The sequence below is a fragment of the Rhinopithecus roxellana genome, chromosome 4, assembly GCF_007565055.1.
Source record: "Rhinopithecus roxellana isolate Shanxi Qingling chromosome 4, ASM756505v1, whole genome shotgun sequence".
Lineage (NCBI taxonomy): Eukaryota > Metazoa > Chordata > Mammalia > Primates > Cercopithecidae > Rhinopithecus > Rhinopithecus roxellana.
The window spans coordinates 131,621,905-131,643,842 of record NC_044552.1 but is presented as its reverse complement, the minus strand read 5'-3'; the positions used below and the strand labels follow the sequence as shown (position 1 = coordinate 131,643,842).

Genomic DNA, 21,938 nt, shown 5'->3' with positions numbered 1-21,938 from the left:
TCCTTCCTTCCTTCCTTCCTTCCTTCCTTCCTTCCTTCCTTCCTTCCTTCCTTCCTTCCTTCTTCCTTCCTTCCTTCCTTCCTCCCTTTCTTTCCTTTCTTTCCTTTCTTCCTTTCTTTTCTTTCTTTCTTTTTTTTGAGACAGAGTCTGGCTCTGTTGCCAGGCTGGTCTGCTGTGGAGCAATCTCGGCTCACTGCAACCTCTGCCTCCCTGGTTCAAGCGATTTTCCTGCCTCAGCCTCCAGAGTAGCTGGGATTATAGGCACGAGCCACCACACCCAGCTAATTTTTGTATTTTTAGTAGAGACGGGGTTTCACCATGTTGGCCAGGATTGTCTCGATCTCCTGATTCGTGATCTGCCCACCTCAGCCTCCCAAAGTGCTGGGATTACAGGCATGAGCCACCTGCGCCCAGCCAGTTTTTTGTTTCTTTGATTAAAAATAATTTCTCCATCTTCCAATAAAATTGTGCCAGTGACCACAGCCATATGCGACAGCGCTGTGTCTGCTGCACAGGTGGTTCCACTTTCATGTAGACTTCCTACCATGCTGAGCATTTCGCAGTGCGGTGGCTACATGCCCACGTGCCTTCCTAGCTTTCATGAGGAAGAAATGCATCTTGCTTTGGAAGGACACATTAGGGAGAAGGCAGGTGATTCCTTCCTGATAAAGTGTCCCTGAATAAAGTCAGTTTTTCCTCTTGTGTTTGACACTGTCACCAAATGACCCTATTTCCATGGAGATGTAACGATAGCCTTTTGTAGATGATGAGCAAGTCTCTGTCTACTCCCCTCCTCCATGATTACTCCACATAGCACCCTAGTCCAACAACACCAATGGAAGTTTAAAAACTGAGATCAGTGATGTCATAAATTTATGAATTCTGCACATGCCCATCTCCAGTTTCCTGGATTTCTTTTTTTTTTTTTGAGATGGAGTCTCGCTCTGTCGCCCAGGCTGGAGTGCAGTGGCCAGATCTCGGCTCACTGCAAGCTCCGCCTCCCAGGTTTACGCCATTCTCCTGCCTCAGCCTCCTGAGTAGCTGGGTAGCTGGGACTACAGGCGCCCGTCACCTCGCCCGGCTACTTTTTTGTATTTTTTTAGTAGAGACGGGGTTTCACTGTATTATCCAGGATGGTCTTGATCTCCTGACCTCGTGATCCGCCCATCTCGGCCTCCCAAAGTGCTGGGATTACAGGCTTGAGCCACCGTGCCCGGCCGGATTTTTTTTTTTTTTTTAAATCTCCAGTTTTAGTGCTTTTCCTGTGAGACTTACAAACAGAAATTCTGTTTCCTGGATTTTTTGTTGGCGGGAGGAATAATTTTTGAAGGCATATTGATGCACCTGGATGTTAACCTTCTAGCAAAAAGACTTGAGCAGAAAGAGACCTCAGTGAGTGCGAAGGTTAAAAAGCAAAACAAACAAAAACAAAAGAAACCTCTTCTCACAGTTACAGAAAATAAAACCAAAGGGGAGAAGATACTTAATGTGGGAAGAAAGCGAGAACCTTTGGACTGACTCATTTCTATCTCTCCCAAACAAGACATGTAATGGTTTTATATATCAGTACACACACTGAGCCGTATCCCAGGAAACGTAAAACATCACAGGTGAGAGTAAGACCTGTTTTTCCTCTAGTTGGTCACAAAAAGTTGTTTTCATGACATTGTTTATTTCACTCCCATGATATGAGTTTGAGCTGGTTGGCTTTGTTTTTGTTTTGTTTTGTTTCGTTTGTTTGTTTGCAATGGAGTGCAGTGCAATCTCGGCTCACTGCAATTTCTGCTTCCTGGGTTCAAGTGATTCCCCTGCCTCAGCCTCCCTAGTAGCTGGGACTACAGGCATGCACCACCACTGGGCCTAGCTAATTTTTTGTATTTTAGTAGAGATGGGGTTTCACCGTGTTGGCCAGGATGGTCTCGATCTCCTGACCTTGTGATCCACCCACGTCAGCCTCCCAAAGTGCTGGGATTACAGGCATGAGCCACCGCGCCTGGACAGCTTTGTTTTCTTCTATTATTATCATCATTTACTGAGCACTTGCCATGGGCCAAACGCTGCGTTGCATCCTGGGCCAAGAATGATCAAGGGTACAGTCTCTTGACTTTAATAGATGACACTCTAACTTGGGATTGTAGTCTTTATGTGGGCACCTTCCCTGGACTGAAGACAAGGGTGAAGGGATGGCCTGACCAATACAAATCCATCCCTGTCAGTAGAGGGATAACCAAAGCACAGGCCTGGCAGGGGCGAGGCGGCAGTGATTATCAGCTGCAGATGCCACAGGCCATAATTGCAGAGCTGGGAGGGACCCTACTCACACCCACCTTCCCCTGTCTTAGGCTAATCTGAACTGACTCACTAGGCAAAGATAGACCAAACTAACTGTTGGAAATGAGGTCATTTTTTCAAAAAAACAAAAAAAAAAGTTTCCTATTTCTCTAGGTTTCTCTAGCATCAGAATTCCACATGAGAGTGGAGTGACTTAGAACAAGTAGGCAAGCCTTGGATTCAAGCCTTTGCTCTGCCAGCACTAATCATGTAACTTTGGACTTTTCTGGGCCTTAAATACTAAAATCCATGAAATTAACCCGTTAGTCTGGATGCTCTTTGAAATTCCTTCTAGATATCAAACTCCTTGATTCCATGTAAGGTTGCCAGATTTAGCAAAGGAAAATATAGGATGTCCAGAAAAATTAGAATTTCAGGTAAACACCCCTCATTTTTTAGTACAAGTGTGCCCCATGTCCTATATTTCATCTGGCAACCCTAATTTCATGACATATATGTCTCTCCAAGATGAAAGCAAGTACTCTAGCCAAGGGGAAATGTCCGTTCTTGGGGGAAAGGTCAAAGTTGTTAATTTTCTTTTCTTTTCTTTTTTTCTTTGAGACAGAGTCTCACTCTGTCACCCAGGCTGGAGTGCAGTGGCATGATCTCAGCTCACTGCAACTTCCGCCTCCCTGGTTCAAATGATTCTCCTGCCTCAGCCTCCTGAGTAGCTGGGATTACAGGTGCGCATCACCACGCCCGGCTAAGTTTTGTATTTTTAGTAGAGATGGGGTTTCATCATGTTGGTCAGGCTGATCTCGAACTCCTGACCTCGTGATACGCCCGCCGCGGCCTCCCAAAGTGCTGGGATTATAGGTGTGAGCCACCTCGCCCAACCAAATTGTTAATTTTCTTAAGCAGATTTGTATCAGGAAGTGTGGGCTTTGTTATGTGGCTTGGCCACTCTACTCTGATTAAACAGAGTGGTTTTCATAGATAGGTAGGGATGGGAAAAATGCCCCACCTGTTTATTGCTATTTAACAGGGTTAATTTTTTTTTAATGTAGCATAAGCTCCAACTGGAAACAAAATGAAACTGCCAACGGATATTAAGGCCTAGGTGGAGGAAAGGAAGGCCAGAGAAGGCTGTGTCCATTATCACAGAGACACAAAAAGGCTTGTGAAAAGACCCTCCATGTCTTTGCTTGGTTTTCCTTCTATAATGACTTTATTCTGTTTGGTAGGAAACAGGATCAGAGGTATTCCCACTCCAATCCCAAGGAATGGGTTTATGTACAAAAAAGAGAAACTTGGTTCCCCCTAAAAGAGGGAAAAGAGTTACCAAAAGAACAAAAAACACAGGGGAAAAAATGGGCAGGCTACTTCATCAAGCTTCTCTGCTTTTGGCTGGAATCCTAGCAACTCTGTGTTGCTGTTTCATACTAGTCAGAAATTTTGATTGGCTGTTTTGCTTCCTTTTTGTTAATTCAAATGGGAAAATGGGTGACGTAGTCTTTCAGAAAGTCAGTATTTTTGATGCATAAAATCTTTTGATTCTGAAGAATACAGGGAGGAGTAATAAGAACGGATTCTTGTGATGAAAACTGGGGGATTTCTGTTATAGCAAACATTTATTGAGAGTCTGCCATGAACCTCACGCCGTGCCACACATTCACAAACTTCCCAACTAACATTCACTCTGTAAGTAGGTGTCATCCTTTCTATAGGAAAGAAAATTACATCTGATAAGATGAATGGCTTGGCCAAAGTGGGGAATAATTAGCAAGTGGTCAATCTGAGACTCCAGCCCTTATCACCTGACTGTAAATTCAACACTTATTTTTTTCATGTCTTTTTTTTTTTAAGGCAAAGAAGCCAACCTGCTAATGCAAAATCTGAACAAGTTGCAAACACCTGAAGAAAAGTTTGATTTTTTATTCAAGAAGTATGCTGAATTGGTAAGATCTTTGATTAGCTTCTTTTCTCAGAAAGATTCAGGCTCCAGTTAGAGCTGAGAAAAGGAGACTTAGTTTTTCAGGTACCTCATTAAATAAAGACCATGGCTGGTAACTTTGAACAAGCCTGAGCTAGAACTCATAAAAGAAGAATTTCTTAAGGAAAGAAAAGTTGAGAAATAACAGCAAGAGGAAGAAAGAGGCTAGAATTGGAGTGTCCACCACCACCTCCAATTATGTGTGTAATTTTGGGGCTAGGAGACTGAAGTATATGTGATTGAAAATTGTAGATATTTTAAAGTTCTTTTTAGTTTTATAATAAAATAGAAATATATTCAACATAAAGATAAACAGGCCAGGTGCAGTGGCTCACACCTGTAATCCCAACACTTTGGGAGGCCGAGATGGGAGGACTGCCCCAGGCCAGGAGTTCGAGACCAACCTCGATAACATAGCGAGCCCCCATCTCTACAGTTTTTTAAATTAGCTGGGCATTGTGATGAGCACCTGTAGTCCTAGCTTCTCAGGAGGCTGTGTCAGGAGGATTGCTTGAACTCAGGAGTTTGAGGTTGCAATGAGCCATGATTGTGCCACTGCACTCCAGTCTGGGTGACAGCAAGACCCTGTCTCTAAATATAAATACATACATAAATAAATATAGACACATAGATAGATAGTATATTTTCAAACTTTCACTCAGTTCTCCTACCTAGGGTTTTTGAGAGCTACAAAGGGAAGACAGCAGGGGGTTGAGTCATGCCATCCTTCAGTTCATGGTACATTCTAGTCTGGTCCATTTCTGTATTTATTATCTTTGATCCTCATTCTTCTCCCTCTTGCCTACAATAGCAAAGCATTTCATGTGAATTGTTTTGCACCCTGTTCTAGGTGCTCCTAGGCAGCCTCCTTCTCAATAAATTGGGGTCCCTAGGAGCAAAGGAAGCTACTCTCAACCATCAGAGAATCCTCAAAGTGGACTGTCTCCTCACTACTAACTCTAGAATTGGCTGGTTGGAGAAAAGGGGAGGACTTAGTGAGCCCAGTACCTCTAGTTTCAAGGAAAAACAAACACCTGCCAATCTGAGAATGAATTGTAAAGACCAACATCTGAGGTCTGTGTGCTAACCCTGCAGACTATGAGACCCACAGTTCAGATGTGGCATCCTCTCTAATAAAGCTAGGCAGTAACCTTCTCCTTTATTTCTGCTTCTAAAAAAATTCTTTTGAAGGAATTCCCATCAGAATCTCTATCTGTTCCATTTGGTTATCCAAATCAGGGAAGGAAAATAAACCATATCACCCAATCCCAGTGACATGGGTTCCTCTCCCTGAAATGTATTGTGACCAGAATCACTGGGCTGATTCTCACATGTTAGCACCTCACTAGCTCCTTTTGTGTTGGTGTCATGTTGAGAAAAAGGTAAAATACATCTTACTGTAGACTGAAAGCTCATGCTAATAGTAGTGAAGTTAGATGGACCAAACAATTGAACTTATTTTTATAGAACTTATTGAGAATAATCTTTCTTAAAATGTATATATATGCATTTTAGATATATTGACATAGTTTGGGGAACTTTTTAAAAGTTAGTCAGTTGCCTGAGTTTTTAATCTTGGACTTGGCATTTATATATTGCACATCAACACTGTTGGATACCAGAACATTATAGGAGTGGAAGAGCTGTTCTAGCAACTTTCAACATGTACTATATGGGGCATATGTAAGTTATTTATACACAAAGAAATCTATTTTATGTCCTTGTTGTTTAGAAGAGTTGCATGAAATCATGTAGTTGCAAATAGAAAGTAGTTTGGGGCAAAATACAAGTTCTTTCCGTTATTTCTTTTGAAGAAACAGTGACAGGAGAATGAAACTTAAGACTCCATATAGCAAAAAATTCCTCCAGACAGTAGGTTGAACTGCCCCCAACAGTAGATTTACCATTGCAGCTAAGGAGGCTTAAACCTCAGGACATCTCACTTACATGGACCCCTTTGAGGCCCGGGGCCTAATTCTCTTTAATTTTTTTTTTTAAGAGGGCCTCCAAAACTGAATAAGCTTCAGGCCCACAAACTCTTCATCCCTATAGATGGAGTACACTTCAGTGAGTGACTTGTTTTCTTTGTTTTTCACTCTGAATCTAGTCCTGTGATCTTTCTGTCTTTCTACCTGATGCATCCTGTTATGCTGAATTATTATGCAATAGATCCAGAAAAATTCTGAAACTCTAAGTGACTGGCTGATTACTTAACTCTGCCAACAATATTTTTAGATTATTTTTTAGACATACAAACTACATTATGAATATATATAGTGGTGCATACACAAAATAAACAAAAATACCTCTAATCCCTCATGTAAAATATAAACTTTGTTTTATGCATATTCTTTTCCTGTTCTACTGTATATGCAGAGATGCTTTTAATTATAATTACAGTCATAAGGTACATATAAGTTGATGTCTGGTTTTGTACATGACAGGCATTTTTCCATATAATATATAGTCTTCATAAATACGTTTTGTAAAGGTTGTATCATATTCCGTTAAGTGGCCATATCTACTGATTCAATAATTCGAAGATATTTAAATTCCTCTCACTATTTTGCTTTACCAAATATTTCTGCAATGAACATCATCACGTATTAGCTTTGTTTTTTCTCCTTCTTTTTTATGATTTTAAGGAAAATTTCCAGAAATAGGATTACTAAATTAAACAAGATGAGTGCTTTCTGGTTTTTAAACTTTATGGCCATATTGCTTCCCAAAAGAGCAGTAGAAACTCACAAAGCAAGTATCAGTGTATCAGTTTTCTTGCAACTTGTATTGCACTGGCTATTAAGAATTTCAATACCATAAGTTAGGTGTCAAAAATAATGTTTTATCTCCAAATCTGGCCCCTACTCTCACATTTCCATGCGATTCTCACCTATCCATCCTTGCTCTTTTTAGTATTTTCTGAGTCATTTTTCCTTTGCCCCTTCAATTTACCGACACATACCAAGGCCATTCATGTTTCATTTCCAGCGCCAAGTTCTATACTTGAGGGGACTGGACAGCATTCTAGACTAATACAGGAAGTGATGTATGGTGCTGCAGTCCCACGGCAGTACATTGGGGAAGCATCACTTTTCCAGACTTATCGATATTTTCTCCATGAGCCAGTGTTGTTCACCCTGGTCTCAGGAAACTCCCTGTACCTACTCATCCTCCTAGCAAAGCAGTCACCCCCAATAAACAAGAGATTGTTTTTCCAGAGACCATATTCAATTCAAGCCTTACTTGCTATACTTTGGCATTTGTATCATCTCTTGTGATAAACTTTCAAACCCGAGAGGTCATCCTAGAAAAAATGAATAGGAGAAAATTGACCCAAAAATCCTATTACATTTCCTTTTCAGAAAAGAAAAATTATGAGGAATTTCAATTTTTTACATGGAGACTAAAGCCTATTTCCTTGCTCACTGATTTGGATATTAATATAGAAAATGACTGAAATATAAGTGTTCACATGAAATAAATCATCAAATTCAAAGCTGTGAATCAAACTGCCACTCTAGCTCACTCATCCTTGCAGAGTCTCAACCCTGTAATATTACCTGACATTGTATTCATTAATAAATAAAGATAAGCTCATTAATAAGTAAGGACACTTCATGACTAAATTAGGAAATGGCCTGGGAGAAATATTTTTTGCATTTAATTTCCTCATTTCTTATGTAGTTAGAACAACATCAGTAATAGGATTTTAATTTAGTACTTAGCAATAATTTTACTTTTTAACTTAGTAAAAAAGAGAAAGAAAACAAGAGAAATTACAGACAGATATTCTGTATGCCTATTACAACTGTACAGAACTATGCCTAAGTAAAATCACAAAGCCTGCATTTGACTGAAGCTGGGCAGTAAGAACCTAGAGGGCAGGGAATGTGTATTTTCATTGTCTTCGATGCCAAGAATCACTTGAATATTGGCTGAATTACTTTGTTAATCATTTAAAATTTTTTAAATATAAAGGAAAGTTCTGGTGTATTATCTTGATTAATATTAGAAACAAAATAGGCCAAGACAGTGGCCCGTGCCTGTAATCCCAGCACTTTGGGAGGCCAAGGCAGGCGGATTGCTTGAACTCGGGAGCTCAAGACCAGCCTGGACAATATGGCGAGAACCCATCTCTACAAAAAAAATTAGCTGGGCATGGTGGCACGCATCTGTTGTCCCAGCTAGTCAGGAGGCTGAGGCAGGAGGGTGACTGAAGCCAGGTGTTCGAGGCTTCAGTGAACTATCAGTGATTGTGCCACTGCACTCCAGCCTGGGTGACTGAGCAAGACTCTGTCTCTAAAAAAATTAAAATTAAAAATAAAAATAAAACATTAAATGGATAATGAGCAAGCACAAATCATTTCTCTTTCAACTTATGAAACACCTATAGGGCGTCTTCCTCCTGACACTCAGATAAAGCCACGCAGTGCAGAGTTCCCTGAACAGGGACAGTTTTGTCCACCAGGCAACAATAGGCATGTCTGTCTGGAGATATTTTGGGTTGTTGCAATTGGGCAGTGCTACTGGCATATAGCAGGTAGGGGCCAGGGATGGTGTTGAACAACTTACAAGGCATAGGACAGCCCCAACAACAAAAAATTATCTGGCCCAATATGTTATTTGTGTTGGGGTTCAGAAGCCCTGATATTGGTTTCATCTTCAGAAGGTAAAGTCTAAACCAGAATGGCAAGAATAATAACAATATATAAATTTCGTTTTTTTTTTTTTTTTTTTTTTTTTGAGATGGAGTATTGCTCTTGTCACCCAGGCTGGAGTGCAGTGGCACGATCTCAACTCACTGCAACCTCCAGCTCCCAGGCTCAAGCGATTCTCCTGCCTCAGCCTCCCGAGTAGCTGGGATTACAGGCGCCCGCCCCTAGGCCCGGCTAATCTTTGTATTTTTAGTAGAGATGAGGTTTAACCATGTTGGCCTGGCTGGTCTCGACTTCCTGACTTCAGGTGATCCGCCTGCCTCAGCCTCCCAAAGTGCTGGGATTACAGGCGTGAGCCACCGCGCCCGGTCTACAATATATAAATTTCAAGAAAGGACAATAGTCATTTAAAATCAAAATATATGTGCAAGAAATTTCATGCCTGTCTTATAACTGTGGTGCAAATGAAAGGATCACATCTATGAGGAAGCTTAGCATGAGAAATAACAGATTATTTATTTTCCAAGGAGCATATCTATTTCAATCAATAGTTTTAGTAATATGGGTCTTGTTTTTACAATGCTAATTTCCACTAGTAGCTAGAAATTGCACGTAAGTTTGAAGATAGAATATCATATATACATAGCCTTAGTTTTACCTGGCAAGGGTTTAAAATGCTTATTTTAGGGTGGCGGGAGGGAGAGAGGAAAGAAATAAAATGTGAACTGAAGAAAGTGTGACAGGTGTTCATCTCCCTCAGAAAGAATAACTGCTTTTTATTTGTTATTTATTATTATTATTTTTTTTTTTTGAGATGGAGTCTTGCTCTGTCACCCAGGCTGGAGTGCAGTGGTGCAATCTCGACTCACTACAACCTCCATCTCCCTGGTTCAAGCAATTCTTCTGCCTCAGCCTCCCAAGTAGCTGGGATTACAGGTGTGTGCCGCCACACCCAGCTAATTTTTGTATTTTTAGTAGAGATGGGGTTTCACCATGTTGGCCAGGATGGTCGTGATCTCCTGACCTCGTGATCTGCCTGCCTCACATCCCAAAGTGCTGGGATTACAGGCATGAGCCACCAGCCTGGCCCCAATGGCTTTTTTAAATGGGGAAACTGAGGCACGTGTCAGGGCTCATGTGGCATCTGTATCCATTTGCATTAGGCTCTGTGAGGCACCAGAACACCTGAGGTCCAGAAGAACCAGGGCTTTTCCTTTCTGTTCATCAACAAAGTCGTTATTAGGACTAATACTTACCTGACTTCATCACCATCTGGGCACTACAGGAATTAAGGCCAGTGGAAGAAATGGCTCTGGACAAAGGGCTGCTGCTTGAATGTGGCCCCAGCGATGGTCAGTCTGAGATCGACACTCCCAGAGTCCACTGATCTCTCTCTGGAGGCTTCTGAGGTTTATCCCCATGCTCCCCACACCAGGTCTAGAACTCCATATTAATGTTGTTCTAGACATGTAACAAATAAACATACATTACACTCAGTTAAGTTTACGTTTCAGATAAACAACAAATAACTTTTTGGCAAAAATATGTCTCATGCAATATTTGGAATATATTAAAACCTATGCTAAAAATTATTTCTTGTTTATTTGAAATTTAAATGTAACGGGGTGTCCTGCATTTTAGTGACAACCCTATCCTAGAACTTCAGCATCCAAGATGGAAAGTACAGTAGTAAGTTGATTTCATGTTCCACAGCATTCGTGGCTGCTGGAGGAACACGAGAAGAGTTCACCTGGACTCAGCAGAAACCAGCAGAATGATCTATTTGTTATAAGCACACGGCGGGTGTGGGTGGGGAGCAGCAAGGCATGTTACAGATATTTGCTATTCATGCTGTTGAATCATGCAGTAGCTATTTCTGATGGTTTGGTGAAAACCCGTCAATACTTAGGTGGTGGAAGGATACTTTCTCTTCTCCTTTCCCACACACAAACAATCCACACTCAGAGCCCAAAATTATAAAGAAGAAGACTTCATCTTCTGTTTACCAGGAGGCTGCATTTCTCTTTCTTATTTTTAAAAATAGTGCTAGAAGCTTGTTTCAAGGAAGAATTATGCGAACTAAATGCAACCCAGGCAGACAGACTGTTGATCATTGCCTCAGTGCAAGGCATCGTCATGAACTCTGGCAGTTTACAGATTCCAAGACATGTCTTTCAATTTTGTCTGGCTATTCAATATTGGTTAGATAGACTCAGGAAAAGTATTTCTAGACCATCCAAAAATAGATCAAAGTAAAAAGAGACTAATAATAATGAAAAACCTGTCAATGCTGTGCTCTGAAAACTATACCTTCAAGTACTACAAAGGTGACACTTGTGAATTTCATTTACTTCCAAAGGAAGAGATAATAGGAAAGAATGTTTCCAAACAACCATAGAGTAATCTTTAGGTCTGCTTTTTTTCTATCGACTCCAAGGAGATCCCTACCATTTTCTTTCATGTTTGTATCTCCATGTGTACAGCTGGATGAACATCGTACTGAGCAAAAGAAGTTGAAGCTCCTCCAAAAGAAACAGGTACAAATTCAAAAAGAAAAGGACCAGTTACAAGGTGAGCACAGCAGAGCTATCCTTGCCCGAAGCAAATTGGAGAGTCTGTGCCGGGAGCTGCAGAGACACAACAAGACTCTCAAGGTATGTCCCAATGGCTCAGAATAACATACTTTCTTAAATGGGCACAAGACAGGCCTCTGCTACTCGTGGAAAGTGTGAATTTTAGAATCAGAGAGGCTTGGGTTCAAATACTGCCTCTGCCCCTTGCTTGTTGGTATCCTTAAATAATTTTACCTTCTTGAGCTACTTTCTTCATCCATAAAATGGAGATTAGACCAGCTTCACTGTGTGGCTGGGAAAAAATTAGATGAAGTTGAATATGTAAGGTACCCACACAGTACCTGACACAGTGCAGGCCCTTAATAAAATGCATACCATTCCCCTTACCTTTTTATTATGTTGAGTTTGTTTCTAAGGTAGGCCTTAGTTCTTTTTTAAAAATACATTTGTAAAGATTCAGCATTTTTGGTATTATAATGAATTCTGCATGACATGAGATAAATGGACACACACCGAATTGACACAATGAAATGAGATTGAGAACCAAAATGTCAATAGTCATCTGAAAAAAAGGAAGCTATTGGAAAAAGCACTGAAGCTCTTCAGGCTTAATTATTCAATCTAAAAATAATAGACTGATCACTTCATTGGGTCTGCACGGGTTTCATTAATTACAGCGTAAGCCCTAGCAGTGTGGTTAATTTGATTACACAGAGACACTAGCTCCATTCAATATAGCAAGACGCAGAGCTCTCCAAGATGATACTGTGGGCTTCCCAATCCCCTTTCCAGCTGAAGATCCTAAAGCTTTCGACAAACAATAATTAATTAGACACCAAGGTTCCTGTGAGGTAGTTATTATTATAAGCGTTTAAAAAGAGATACTTCAAGAAACAGAGTACATGAAAATCATTGCTGAATTTGTATGATTGAGTTAGGAAGAAAAATAGAAGATAATCATGATTCCTCATTTTCCAAATTGCTTTTTAATATCTGGGAAATGGAGAACCAGAGTGATGAAGTCGAAGTCTCAAATTGCAAGTTTTAGGAGATGGGCTACTGGCATCTTGTCAACAATGGTACTGAAGACAGACACCCAGGCTGAATGGGGGCCTGAGGATGGAAGCATTGTCCTCAACTCAAGATTTGGATTCAAAGGATGCATAAATCTCTTGTGTGTCTACGTAAATCCACTGTCTCTGAGTAATGTTACACAGTAAGGAGATAAAAATTAAATCAGATAGGGCGGGATCATTTATCAGCAAAGAAATATAAAGAGTAGAATGATACAGCATGGTCTTCTTGGGTAGTATTGAAAGACAGAATGATCAGCTGGTCACAGCGGGTCACATCTGTAATCCTAGCATTTTGGAAGGCCAAGGCAGGAGGATCACTTGAGCTTGGGAATTCGAGACCAGCCTGGGCAACATTTATGATAGTGAGACGTTGTCTCTACCAAAAATCAAGAAAATCAGCTGAATGTGGCATGTTCCTGTAGTGCCAGCTACTTGGGAGGCTGAAGCAGGAGGATCATTTGAGCCCAGAAGTTAGAGCCTGCAGTATGCTATGATTGTGCCACTACACTCCAACCTGCGTGACAGAGTGATGTCTCAGAAAAAAAAAAAAAGAGAGAGAGAGAGATCTTATTAATACCATCCAACTGGTTAGAGACCCTCCCCCACCAAAAAAACAAAGACAGAATGATCAAAGTAGCAGGAGACCCTGTAAGTGTGCCCATATACCCTCAGTAATGGCTTCTCATTATGAACAACGACATTAAGTATCATTATTATGCCAGAAGTTATGCTAAGTGCTTTACATACATTATTTCATTTAATCTTCACGATAACCCAGTGAAGGTTAATATCTCCACTTTATTGATGAAGAAACTGACACTCAGCAATCCCAATCAGTTGTCCAAGGTTAAGCATATTTTAAATGTCAAAATCAGAATTCAAATTCAAAATATTTTCAAATTTTCTAATTTTTTCTTTGACCCAGGGATTATTTAGAAGTGTTATTTAATTTTTATAGCCTATCATACATGCTCTATCTTGATATCATATGTACTTTGAAAGAATGTTTTTCAGATGGTGGGTGTAGTGCTCCATAAGTAACAATTAGCTTTAAATCATTTTTGGTTTTTTTGAATTTTTTTATCTATCAGTTGCTGAGAAATGAGAGCTAAATGTCTCATATAATTGTGGAACTGTCCGCTTATTTTAATTAGGCCAATTTCTGCTTTATGTACTTTGAAGCATTAATATTAGGTGTATATACATTTATGATTATTATGTCCTATTGGTGATTTTACCGTTATGAAATGTCCCTTACTAATCTTTTTTTTTTTTTTTTTTTTTTTTTTTTTTTGGTGAGACGGAGTCTTGCTCTGTCGCCTAGGCTGGAGTGCAGGGGCGCAATCTCGGCTCACTGCAAGCTCCAGCTCCCTGGTTCAAGCAATTCTCTGCATTAGCCTCCCGAGTAGCTGGAATTATAGGCACCTGCCACCATGCCCAGCTAATTTTTGTATTTTTAGTAGAGATGGAGTTTCACCATCTTGGCCAGGCTGGCCTTGAACTCCTGACCTCGTGATCCGCTGACCTCAGCCTCCCAAAGTGTTGGGATTACAGGTGTGAGCCACCACGCCCGGCCAGTAATAATCTTTGTCTTGGTGTCTACATTATCTGATATCAATATAGCCACTCTAGTTTTCTTACTCGTATTGTTTGCCTGGTGTATCTCTTTTCATCCATTCACTTTCAGCCTGGGTCTTTATATTTAAAGTGCATCCTTTCAAGATAGCATATAGCTGGATCTTACTTCTTTTCATTCCTGCAGTATCTGCCTTTTAATTGCAGCACTAGTCCATTAACATAAAATGTACGTATTGATGTGGTTTGATATATGTCTACCATTTTATTATTTGTTTATTATTTGTCACCTCTACTTTGTTTCTCTTGTTCTTTCCCTGCCTTCCTTTGGATTATTTGAATATTTTAAAATTACATTTTATCTCTTGTATTTTTAAATTATAACACTACGCATTATCTTTAGTAGTTGCTCTGTGATTACAATATACATTCTTAATTTTTCATAGTCTTCCTGGAGTTAATGTTGTATTACTTCACATAACACGGAGAAACACTGCAACTAAATACATTAATTTACTCCCTCAGCCTTTAAGCTATCATCATTATATGTATTATATTTACATACTTTTGTAAAGCCGATGAGACATTGTTATAATATTTACTTTAAATGATAATATGTATTTCTTCTTAAAGACAAAACTATCCCTTTTATCTACCCAGATGTTTATCATTCCTGATACTTCTTATTCATTCTGTAGCTTCACATTTCTGTCTGATGTCATGTCCCTCAACCTGAAGTACTTCTTTTAGTATTTCTTACAGTACAAATCTGGTAATCAATTCTCTTAGTTGTCTTTTATCTTTAAAATATCTTTTATTTTAATTGAAAGCTAAATTCATTGGATATAGAATTCTGCATGGAGAGAACCTATTCGTGAGGTTTTTTTTTCCTTTTAGCCTTATATAAATGTTCCACTATACTGGCTTTTAAAATTTTTCATGAAAATCAACAATCATTTAAATTATTGTTCCTCCACATGTGTTATGTTCTTTTTCTCTGCCCTTTTCAAGGTCTTTGTATTGATCTTTGACTTTCAGAACTTTTACTGCTTTATGACCAGGGGTGGTTTTTTTCGTATGTATCCCTACTTGGTAAATTTTAATTTTTTTCAGCCATTATTTCTTCGAATAGTTTTTCTGCTCCACTTTCTCTCCATCTTCTTTCCTTCTAAGATTCTAACTCTATGTGTGTTAGACCTTTTGATATTGTCCTACAGGCCTTCGAGTCAATCTTCACATTCTTCACCAATACTTTTTCTCTTTTATTTTTAGATTATCTTATTTTGATTGGTCTATCTTCACATTCAGTGATTCTTTTCTTTCTCATTTTCATTCTGCTCTAAATCCATCCAGTGATGTTTACATTTCAGATTTTGCAATTTTTAATTTCAGAATTTCCATTTGGTTCTTTTTTTATACATAATCTCTCACCTGAGATTTTCTACCTTTTCATTCATTGAGATAATATTTTCCTTTACATCACTGACCATAGTTATAATACCTGTTTTTAAATACTTGTCTGCTAATTCCACATTTGCAGCATTGTAGAACAGGCCTCTTCTAATTGTCTTTTCTTTGGAGATAGGCCACATTTTCTTGATTCTTCATATGTCAAGCCATTGTCTATTGGATCCTGGATGTTGTGACTATTATGTTGTGGAGAATCTGGATTCTACTATATGCTGAATACTTTTTATTTGTTTAAGCAGACAATTAATTTGGTTAGATTCAAACCATAAACTTTGTCTCTTGAGCAGCAGCTGAAATCTCAGTTCAGTTCTTTTTTACTTAGCTAGATGGCTTTGTACACATGTGGCTCAAGGCCAATCAGATTTGTGTAAAGTTTATTCACAGGATCTGGGATCTATTTCTCTGACTCTCTCGTTTTTGGGGTGATCTCCCCCTCACTGTTGAGGGACTCTAGTTGTCCAGAACTCTGTATTCTTATTCTTCCAATATGGAAGATGGTATGTTTTATGTGAGAATTTTGCCCACCTCATACTCCTGCCAACTGCAGATTTCTCTCAAGCTAAAAGCTGTAAAAAAATAGGAAACTCATGTACAAGTGCCAACTTCCCTCCAGAGTCTGTCTGATTTTGTTTACTCTCTGGTGTCATCATTGTTTCTTGCATTTCATCCAGAGTTTATAGTTGTTATTTGCAGAAGGGTCAACTTGATATGAGCTTCCTTGGCCATACTAGTGAAACAGCTTAAGTATACCTAAATCTAAAATCCATGTGCTGGAAGCTTGGGAAGATATAGAAAGACAATGTATAACTAGGTACTTCTACCATCACAAATTTTAGCTTTTACTTTTCATTATCAAAACCGCTCCTTCAATGAGTCAAACACACACACACACAGAACCTCACAATTTAGGATAACTTAAGAAAGGATTGATGAAAGTCTGAGACATGGGTTTGTTTCAACAAAATGATACATATATTTGAAGTGATAAATCTGAGCCTCAAACTATACTGAAAAAGAACTGCCTAGTAAGAGAGGGGTGAGTGTCTCAGGGAGCATGATTTTCCTAAAGAAATGAGAAGCATTTGTTATCAGAATATCACAGATTTTTAATGTGGATAGGACTGTAGGAATGATCTAGTCCAAGCTACTCATATGTCTGTACATAAATTAATAATTCATTGATTCATTAAATAAACATTTACTGAATACCTATGGATTATGTGCCAGGCACAGCACCAGTTGTAAGATGCACAATGATGCTTGCAAGGTTTTTTTCTTTGTTATCTCAGACTTCATCCCTCATTTTTATTGACATTATTTTGACTTTGAATAATGTATTTGATAAGGAAAAGATAATTTTATCTCAGATGCTGTCCAAATGATTGAAAATCCTTTAACAATGGACTCAAATGTTTTAAGATTTTGCTAGATTTCTTTTTGTCTCATTGAAAAACAATATAGGCCGGGTGCAGTGGCTCAACGCCCGTAATTCCAGCACTTTGGGAAGCCAAGGTGGGCAGATCATCTGAGGTCGGGAGTTTCAGACCAGCCTGACCAACATGGTGAAACCCCATCTCTACTAAAAATAAAAAAATTAGCTGAGTGTGGTGATGCATACCTGTAATCCCAGCTACTTAGGAGACTGAGGCAGGAGAATCACTTGAACTCGGGTGGTGGAGGTTGCAGTGAGCCAAGATCATGCCACTGTACTCCAGCCTGGGCAACAGAGTGAGACTTCATCTCAAAAAAAAAAAAAAAAAAAAAAAAAAAAATATATATATATATATATATATATATATATATACACACACACACACACACACACACACACATATATATATACACACACACACATATATATATATAAAAATGCAAGATGACATCTTTTGGGCCAGGATTGGGGGTTATGATTGTTTGTTTGACATTTATTTAGTGCCATCCTAACATCTATACTTTCTTTCTATAGCCAGTTCCCAATAAAAAAAAAAACTTCAGACTTGCATGGGGTGGTTCATTTATTCATTCATGGAATATTTATAAATACAAATGGAATTCAAATCATGGTCTGTAGTTCTGATTCCAAACTTGCTGACTTCTAAGCTAATCAGGACCAATGAGGAAACAATCACAATCATACATATATTTAATTGCTGTTAACTGGTAGCCATCATTATTTTTAGCGAAACACATACAGTAAGTGTTAGTATACAAAGTTCAGGGAAATAATATCTCAGATAGTTTATTTCTTCAGTTTAGGAAGTACAGATATCTTCAATACCCCTGAGAAGTTGTTGCTTAATAAAGGTTTATAACATGAATAAATTATGATTCTGCTATCAGGAGTCACATTAGAGTTAGGAAATGTGTTATTATTGTAGAGGAAAGAAGAAACCTAATGATAAAATATTTTCAGAGCATATATTTTCAGCATCAGTTTTTATTTTGATCACATTATTTTGTTATGATAAAGATCTGTACAATTACTTCTGTTAAAAATTATTATTTCTTTTAAAAAATCCTGTTACATAATTTGAACTTGGTAGGCAATCAAATGCAGTATAATTTTACTTGCCAACAACGAAGCAAGCTTTCATATTAACAATCAGAACTGAAAGGAATCCTAAAATGTCTGTCTTATTTGTCAGCCATGTAAATGTCTCTATCTTTGGTAGGATGTAGCAAGATTAAACCCTTTTATTCGAAAAGAATAACAATCACAAAGCAATTCTCGTTATAGATATGGAGGAAATTGGAGCTCATTGTCAGTGGCTAGCAATGAATGGAGAGTTTTGATTTAGGAGAAAAGAGAACAGAAATGATATAAAAGTTAATTTGCAATTCTTTGATGTTAACAAAGCAGAAGAAGGAAAATTAGATGTTTCACTTTAGAGTTACAGAAGATTTGAAACTTAATATTGCTTTCAGATTCAAAATTTACTTTGAACATTTTAATTACCCTATGTGACACATTTAATGATTGTTCTTTCAAAAACAAAATAATATCGAGCATATTTGGAAAGATTCCCTTTTATATTCTTGAATGGCTGTAATTGAGCTGTGCTATCTTAGTTTCCTTTTTTAAAGTTCTTTGATGAAAGTTTTTTCTCACAAAGAGAAAATTTTTATTGTGATCACTTATATTTACAAAACTTGGTAATACAATTATGTGGTTAATATGCCGTGGTTTTCATAGGGAAATATAAGATCTATTCTTCTCCTTTTACCAAACCAGAGAAACACATGATCTGTCTCATCAATCAGGAAACTCAAGGGGCCTTTTTTTCAGGCCACAGCCAAGAGATCAAAATTGTGTGACTGTGTGTTTGTTAGAAATTGCTGCAGTTCATTCACTCAGCAAGAGACCCGTCATCTTTAAAACAAGTCTATTCATCACTGACTACAAATTCAAGGCCTTCACAGCACCTGTTCTGAGTAACTATGTACTCACAGCTGAAACCTTTACTCATACATTTATTTTGGGGCTGAGCAGCTTTAGCTCTAGAGAACTGAAAAAAAAATCCCACCTACTCTGCACACTCATCTCCTTTGGGTGACCTAATCCTGAGTTCTATAAACCCGGGGTGCATTTAAACAAAATGTTTTGCTTTTTATTCACAGGAAGAGGCGCTTCAGCGGGCCCGTGAGGAAGAAGAGAAAAGGAAGGAAATCACAAGCCATTTCCAGAGTACCCTCACGGACATCCAGGGCCAGATTGAGCAGCAGAGTGAGCGAAATATGAAGCTCTGTCAGGAGAACACAGAGCTTGCAGAAAAGCTAAAAAGCATCATTGATCAGTATGAGCTCAGAGAGGAGGTGAGAACCACATCAAACAACTTAGAACAGTACATAGATCCGGATCTGGGTGGTCAAGGTGGGAACTTGGTTAATAAGACAGTTACAGCCAGCCCTCTCAACAGATTCACATTTAGGATTGGATTTCCTTGACTAGCCAAAATGAAGACAGATGGTCTTACAAAATACCTGACTGAAAGTCATATGGGATTTCTTCAAAACTGGCATCACTGCAAAGGAAAGGCAATAAATAGAAAGTGATAGGCTGTGGGCACAGTTTTCCTTGAAAATAATATTTCTCAGCCTTTTAAAAATCCTCTCTGTATAGCCAGAAATAACTCACACACTCCTTAAGAATTGCCATGTCATCTAAATTAAGAGTCTGTATTCTGGCCGGGCGTGGTGGCTCACGCCTAGTAATCCCAACACTTTGGGAGGCCGAGGCAGGCGGATCAAGAGGTCAGGAGTTGACCAGCCTGGCCAACATAGTGAAACCCCGTCTCTACTGAAAATACAAAAAAATTAGCTGGGCATGGTGGTGGGTGCCTGTAATCCCAGCTACTCAAGAGGCTGAGGCAGGAGAATCGCTTGAACCTGGGAGGCGGAGGTTACAGTGAGCTGAGATCACGCCGCTGCACTTCAGCCCAGGAGACAGTGTGAGACTCCATCTCAAAAAAAAAAAAAAAGAGTCTGTACCCTACTAGGCCAATAATAGTATTAGTAATGTAATCATTGTGATAATAATGATGTCATTTATTCAGTGCTTAGTTTGTATCAGGCAATGTGCTAAGTGCTGAACTTTACATACCATATGGCATTTAATTGTCTCAACAATCTTATGCACTAATTAATAATATATTATAGATGGGAAGCAGAAGCTAAGAGATTAAACCACTTACCCACAGTCACAAGAGCCAAAAGCCTTTTACTTTGAATAGGTTATATTAGGGGGATGATCAACATCTTTTGTTATCACCAAATTATATTTTAATATTTAATATGTTTTTAAGATTCGAGATACCCTCTCAGGATTTTGATACATCATATTCCTTTCCCTATCCCACCCAAATTTTAAATCTCTGCTTTAAAATGTAACATAACATAGTCAAAGCGGCTCTGTTGGCAACATGCTAAGATTTTATCAAGCACAAAACTGAGCCAACAGCATATGGTCGCAGTGGTTAGGTAAATCAAGAAACTCCTCACAGTAAGCCAAGATGCCATGCTACCATTTTATCTTGTCACGAGGATCAATCCTGCTCCAGAGTGGAGGTTCAGACTAAAGAAGAAAGGAAGGAGTGAAAGCAAAATATCCATACTCTTCAGAGAGATCTCAGATGGGAATGGGCTGCTATACTAGTTGTATATTCCTGGGACTGGTTCTAAGTAAAGCCCAAGGGTAGAATTCTATGTCCTGTTTCTGATAGGACCTCCTGGTGACCAGGAAGTTATCCACACTGAGGTAGAGTTGGAAGTTTCTCTTCACCAAACTAGTCCAGAGGTCAAAAGGTGTGGCGAGCTCTGCACATTTGCAAATCAATTTCTCTATGACCCTTGGCCTTGTCATCCCCACCACAGCAACAGAGTAGAATTCAGGGGGGCTCAGGCCTTACTCCCAGACCTCAGACCACATGCTGGCACCCCAAGACTTTCTCACAACGCCAGAGGCAAGAATGCAGAGAATTCATCATGATAAATTGCACTAATGTTGTGATTAAAAGTGATTTTATATTCACAGAAAGAGCCAAAATACCAAATGATATCTGCAGCCCCTGTATATTGTATATTGATAGATGATTGTCTGCGCTAACATAATAAATAGCATCATATCTAATAGTTACCAAATGTAGAAAAATATTGTATGGATCTTTTGGTGTTGACACTGCTGAACTCTGGCCTCTACCTTTTGTAGCTACCTTAGTGTGTGTGGTGCAAAGTTGGGGGTGGGCGCAGTTCACCAATTTACAGCTTTAGTATGAAGCTGTGAGTGATGCCAATGCATTTATCCCTCTCTTCTTTTACATCTTAAAACCTGGAGAATGTATATTAATGTGAATTATTTTATTTTGCATTTTTAAGCACCAATAATAAACCAAACTTTCTATGTATACTTTATTTTTCTTAGCATCTGGACAAAATATTTAAACACAGAGAACTGCAGCAGAAGCTGGTGGATGCAAAGCTTGAGCAGGCCCAAGAAATGATGAAGGAAGCAGAGGAGCGACACAAACGAGAAAAGGAATATGTACTTACCATTTTAGTCATTCTGCATATCTGGTCCAACTCAGTGTCAGAGACACTCTGAGCAAATTGTTTTGTATTTATTTATTTATTTGAGACAGAGTCTCTGTCATTCAGGCTAGAATGCAGTGGTGCGATCTCGGCCCACTGCAACCTCTGCCTGCCAGGTTCCAGCGATTCTCCTGCCTCAGCCTCCCAAGTAGCTGGGATTACAGGCGCCCACTATCATGCCCGGCTACTTTTTCTGTATTTTTAATAGAGACATGGTTTCACCCTGTTGGCCAGGCTGGTC

The 21,938-nt window shown here is 39.0% G+C and overlaps 1 protein-coding gene across 1 annotated transcript in view; it reads left to right on the top strand.

The window, feature by feature from the left end:
- The window catches only part of TXLNB (taxilin beta), a 52,210-nt gene that overhangs the window by 10,413 nt on the left and 19,859 nt on the right, over nucleotides 1–21,938 (top strand). Inside the window, exons 3-6 of the mRNA XM_010379521.2 lie at nucleotides 4,138–4,229; nucleotides 11,403–11,573; nucleotides 19,232–19,426; nucleotides 21,531–21,650. Of these exons, the coding sequence (XP_010377823.1) occupies nucleotides 4,138–4,229; nucleotides 11,403–11,573; nucleotides 19,232–19,426; nucleotides 21,531–21,650 (578 nt within the window). The remainder of the gene's footprint in view (nucleotides 1–4,137; nucleotides 4,230–11,402; nucleotides 11,574–19,231; nucleotides 19,427–21,530; nucleotides 21,651–21,938) is intronic.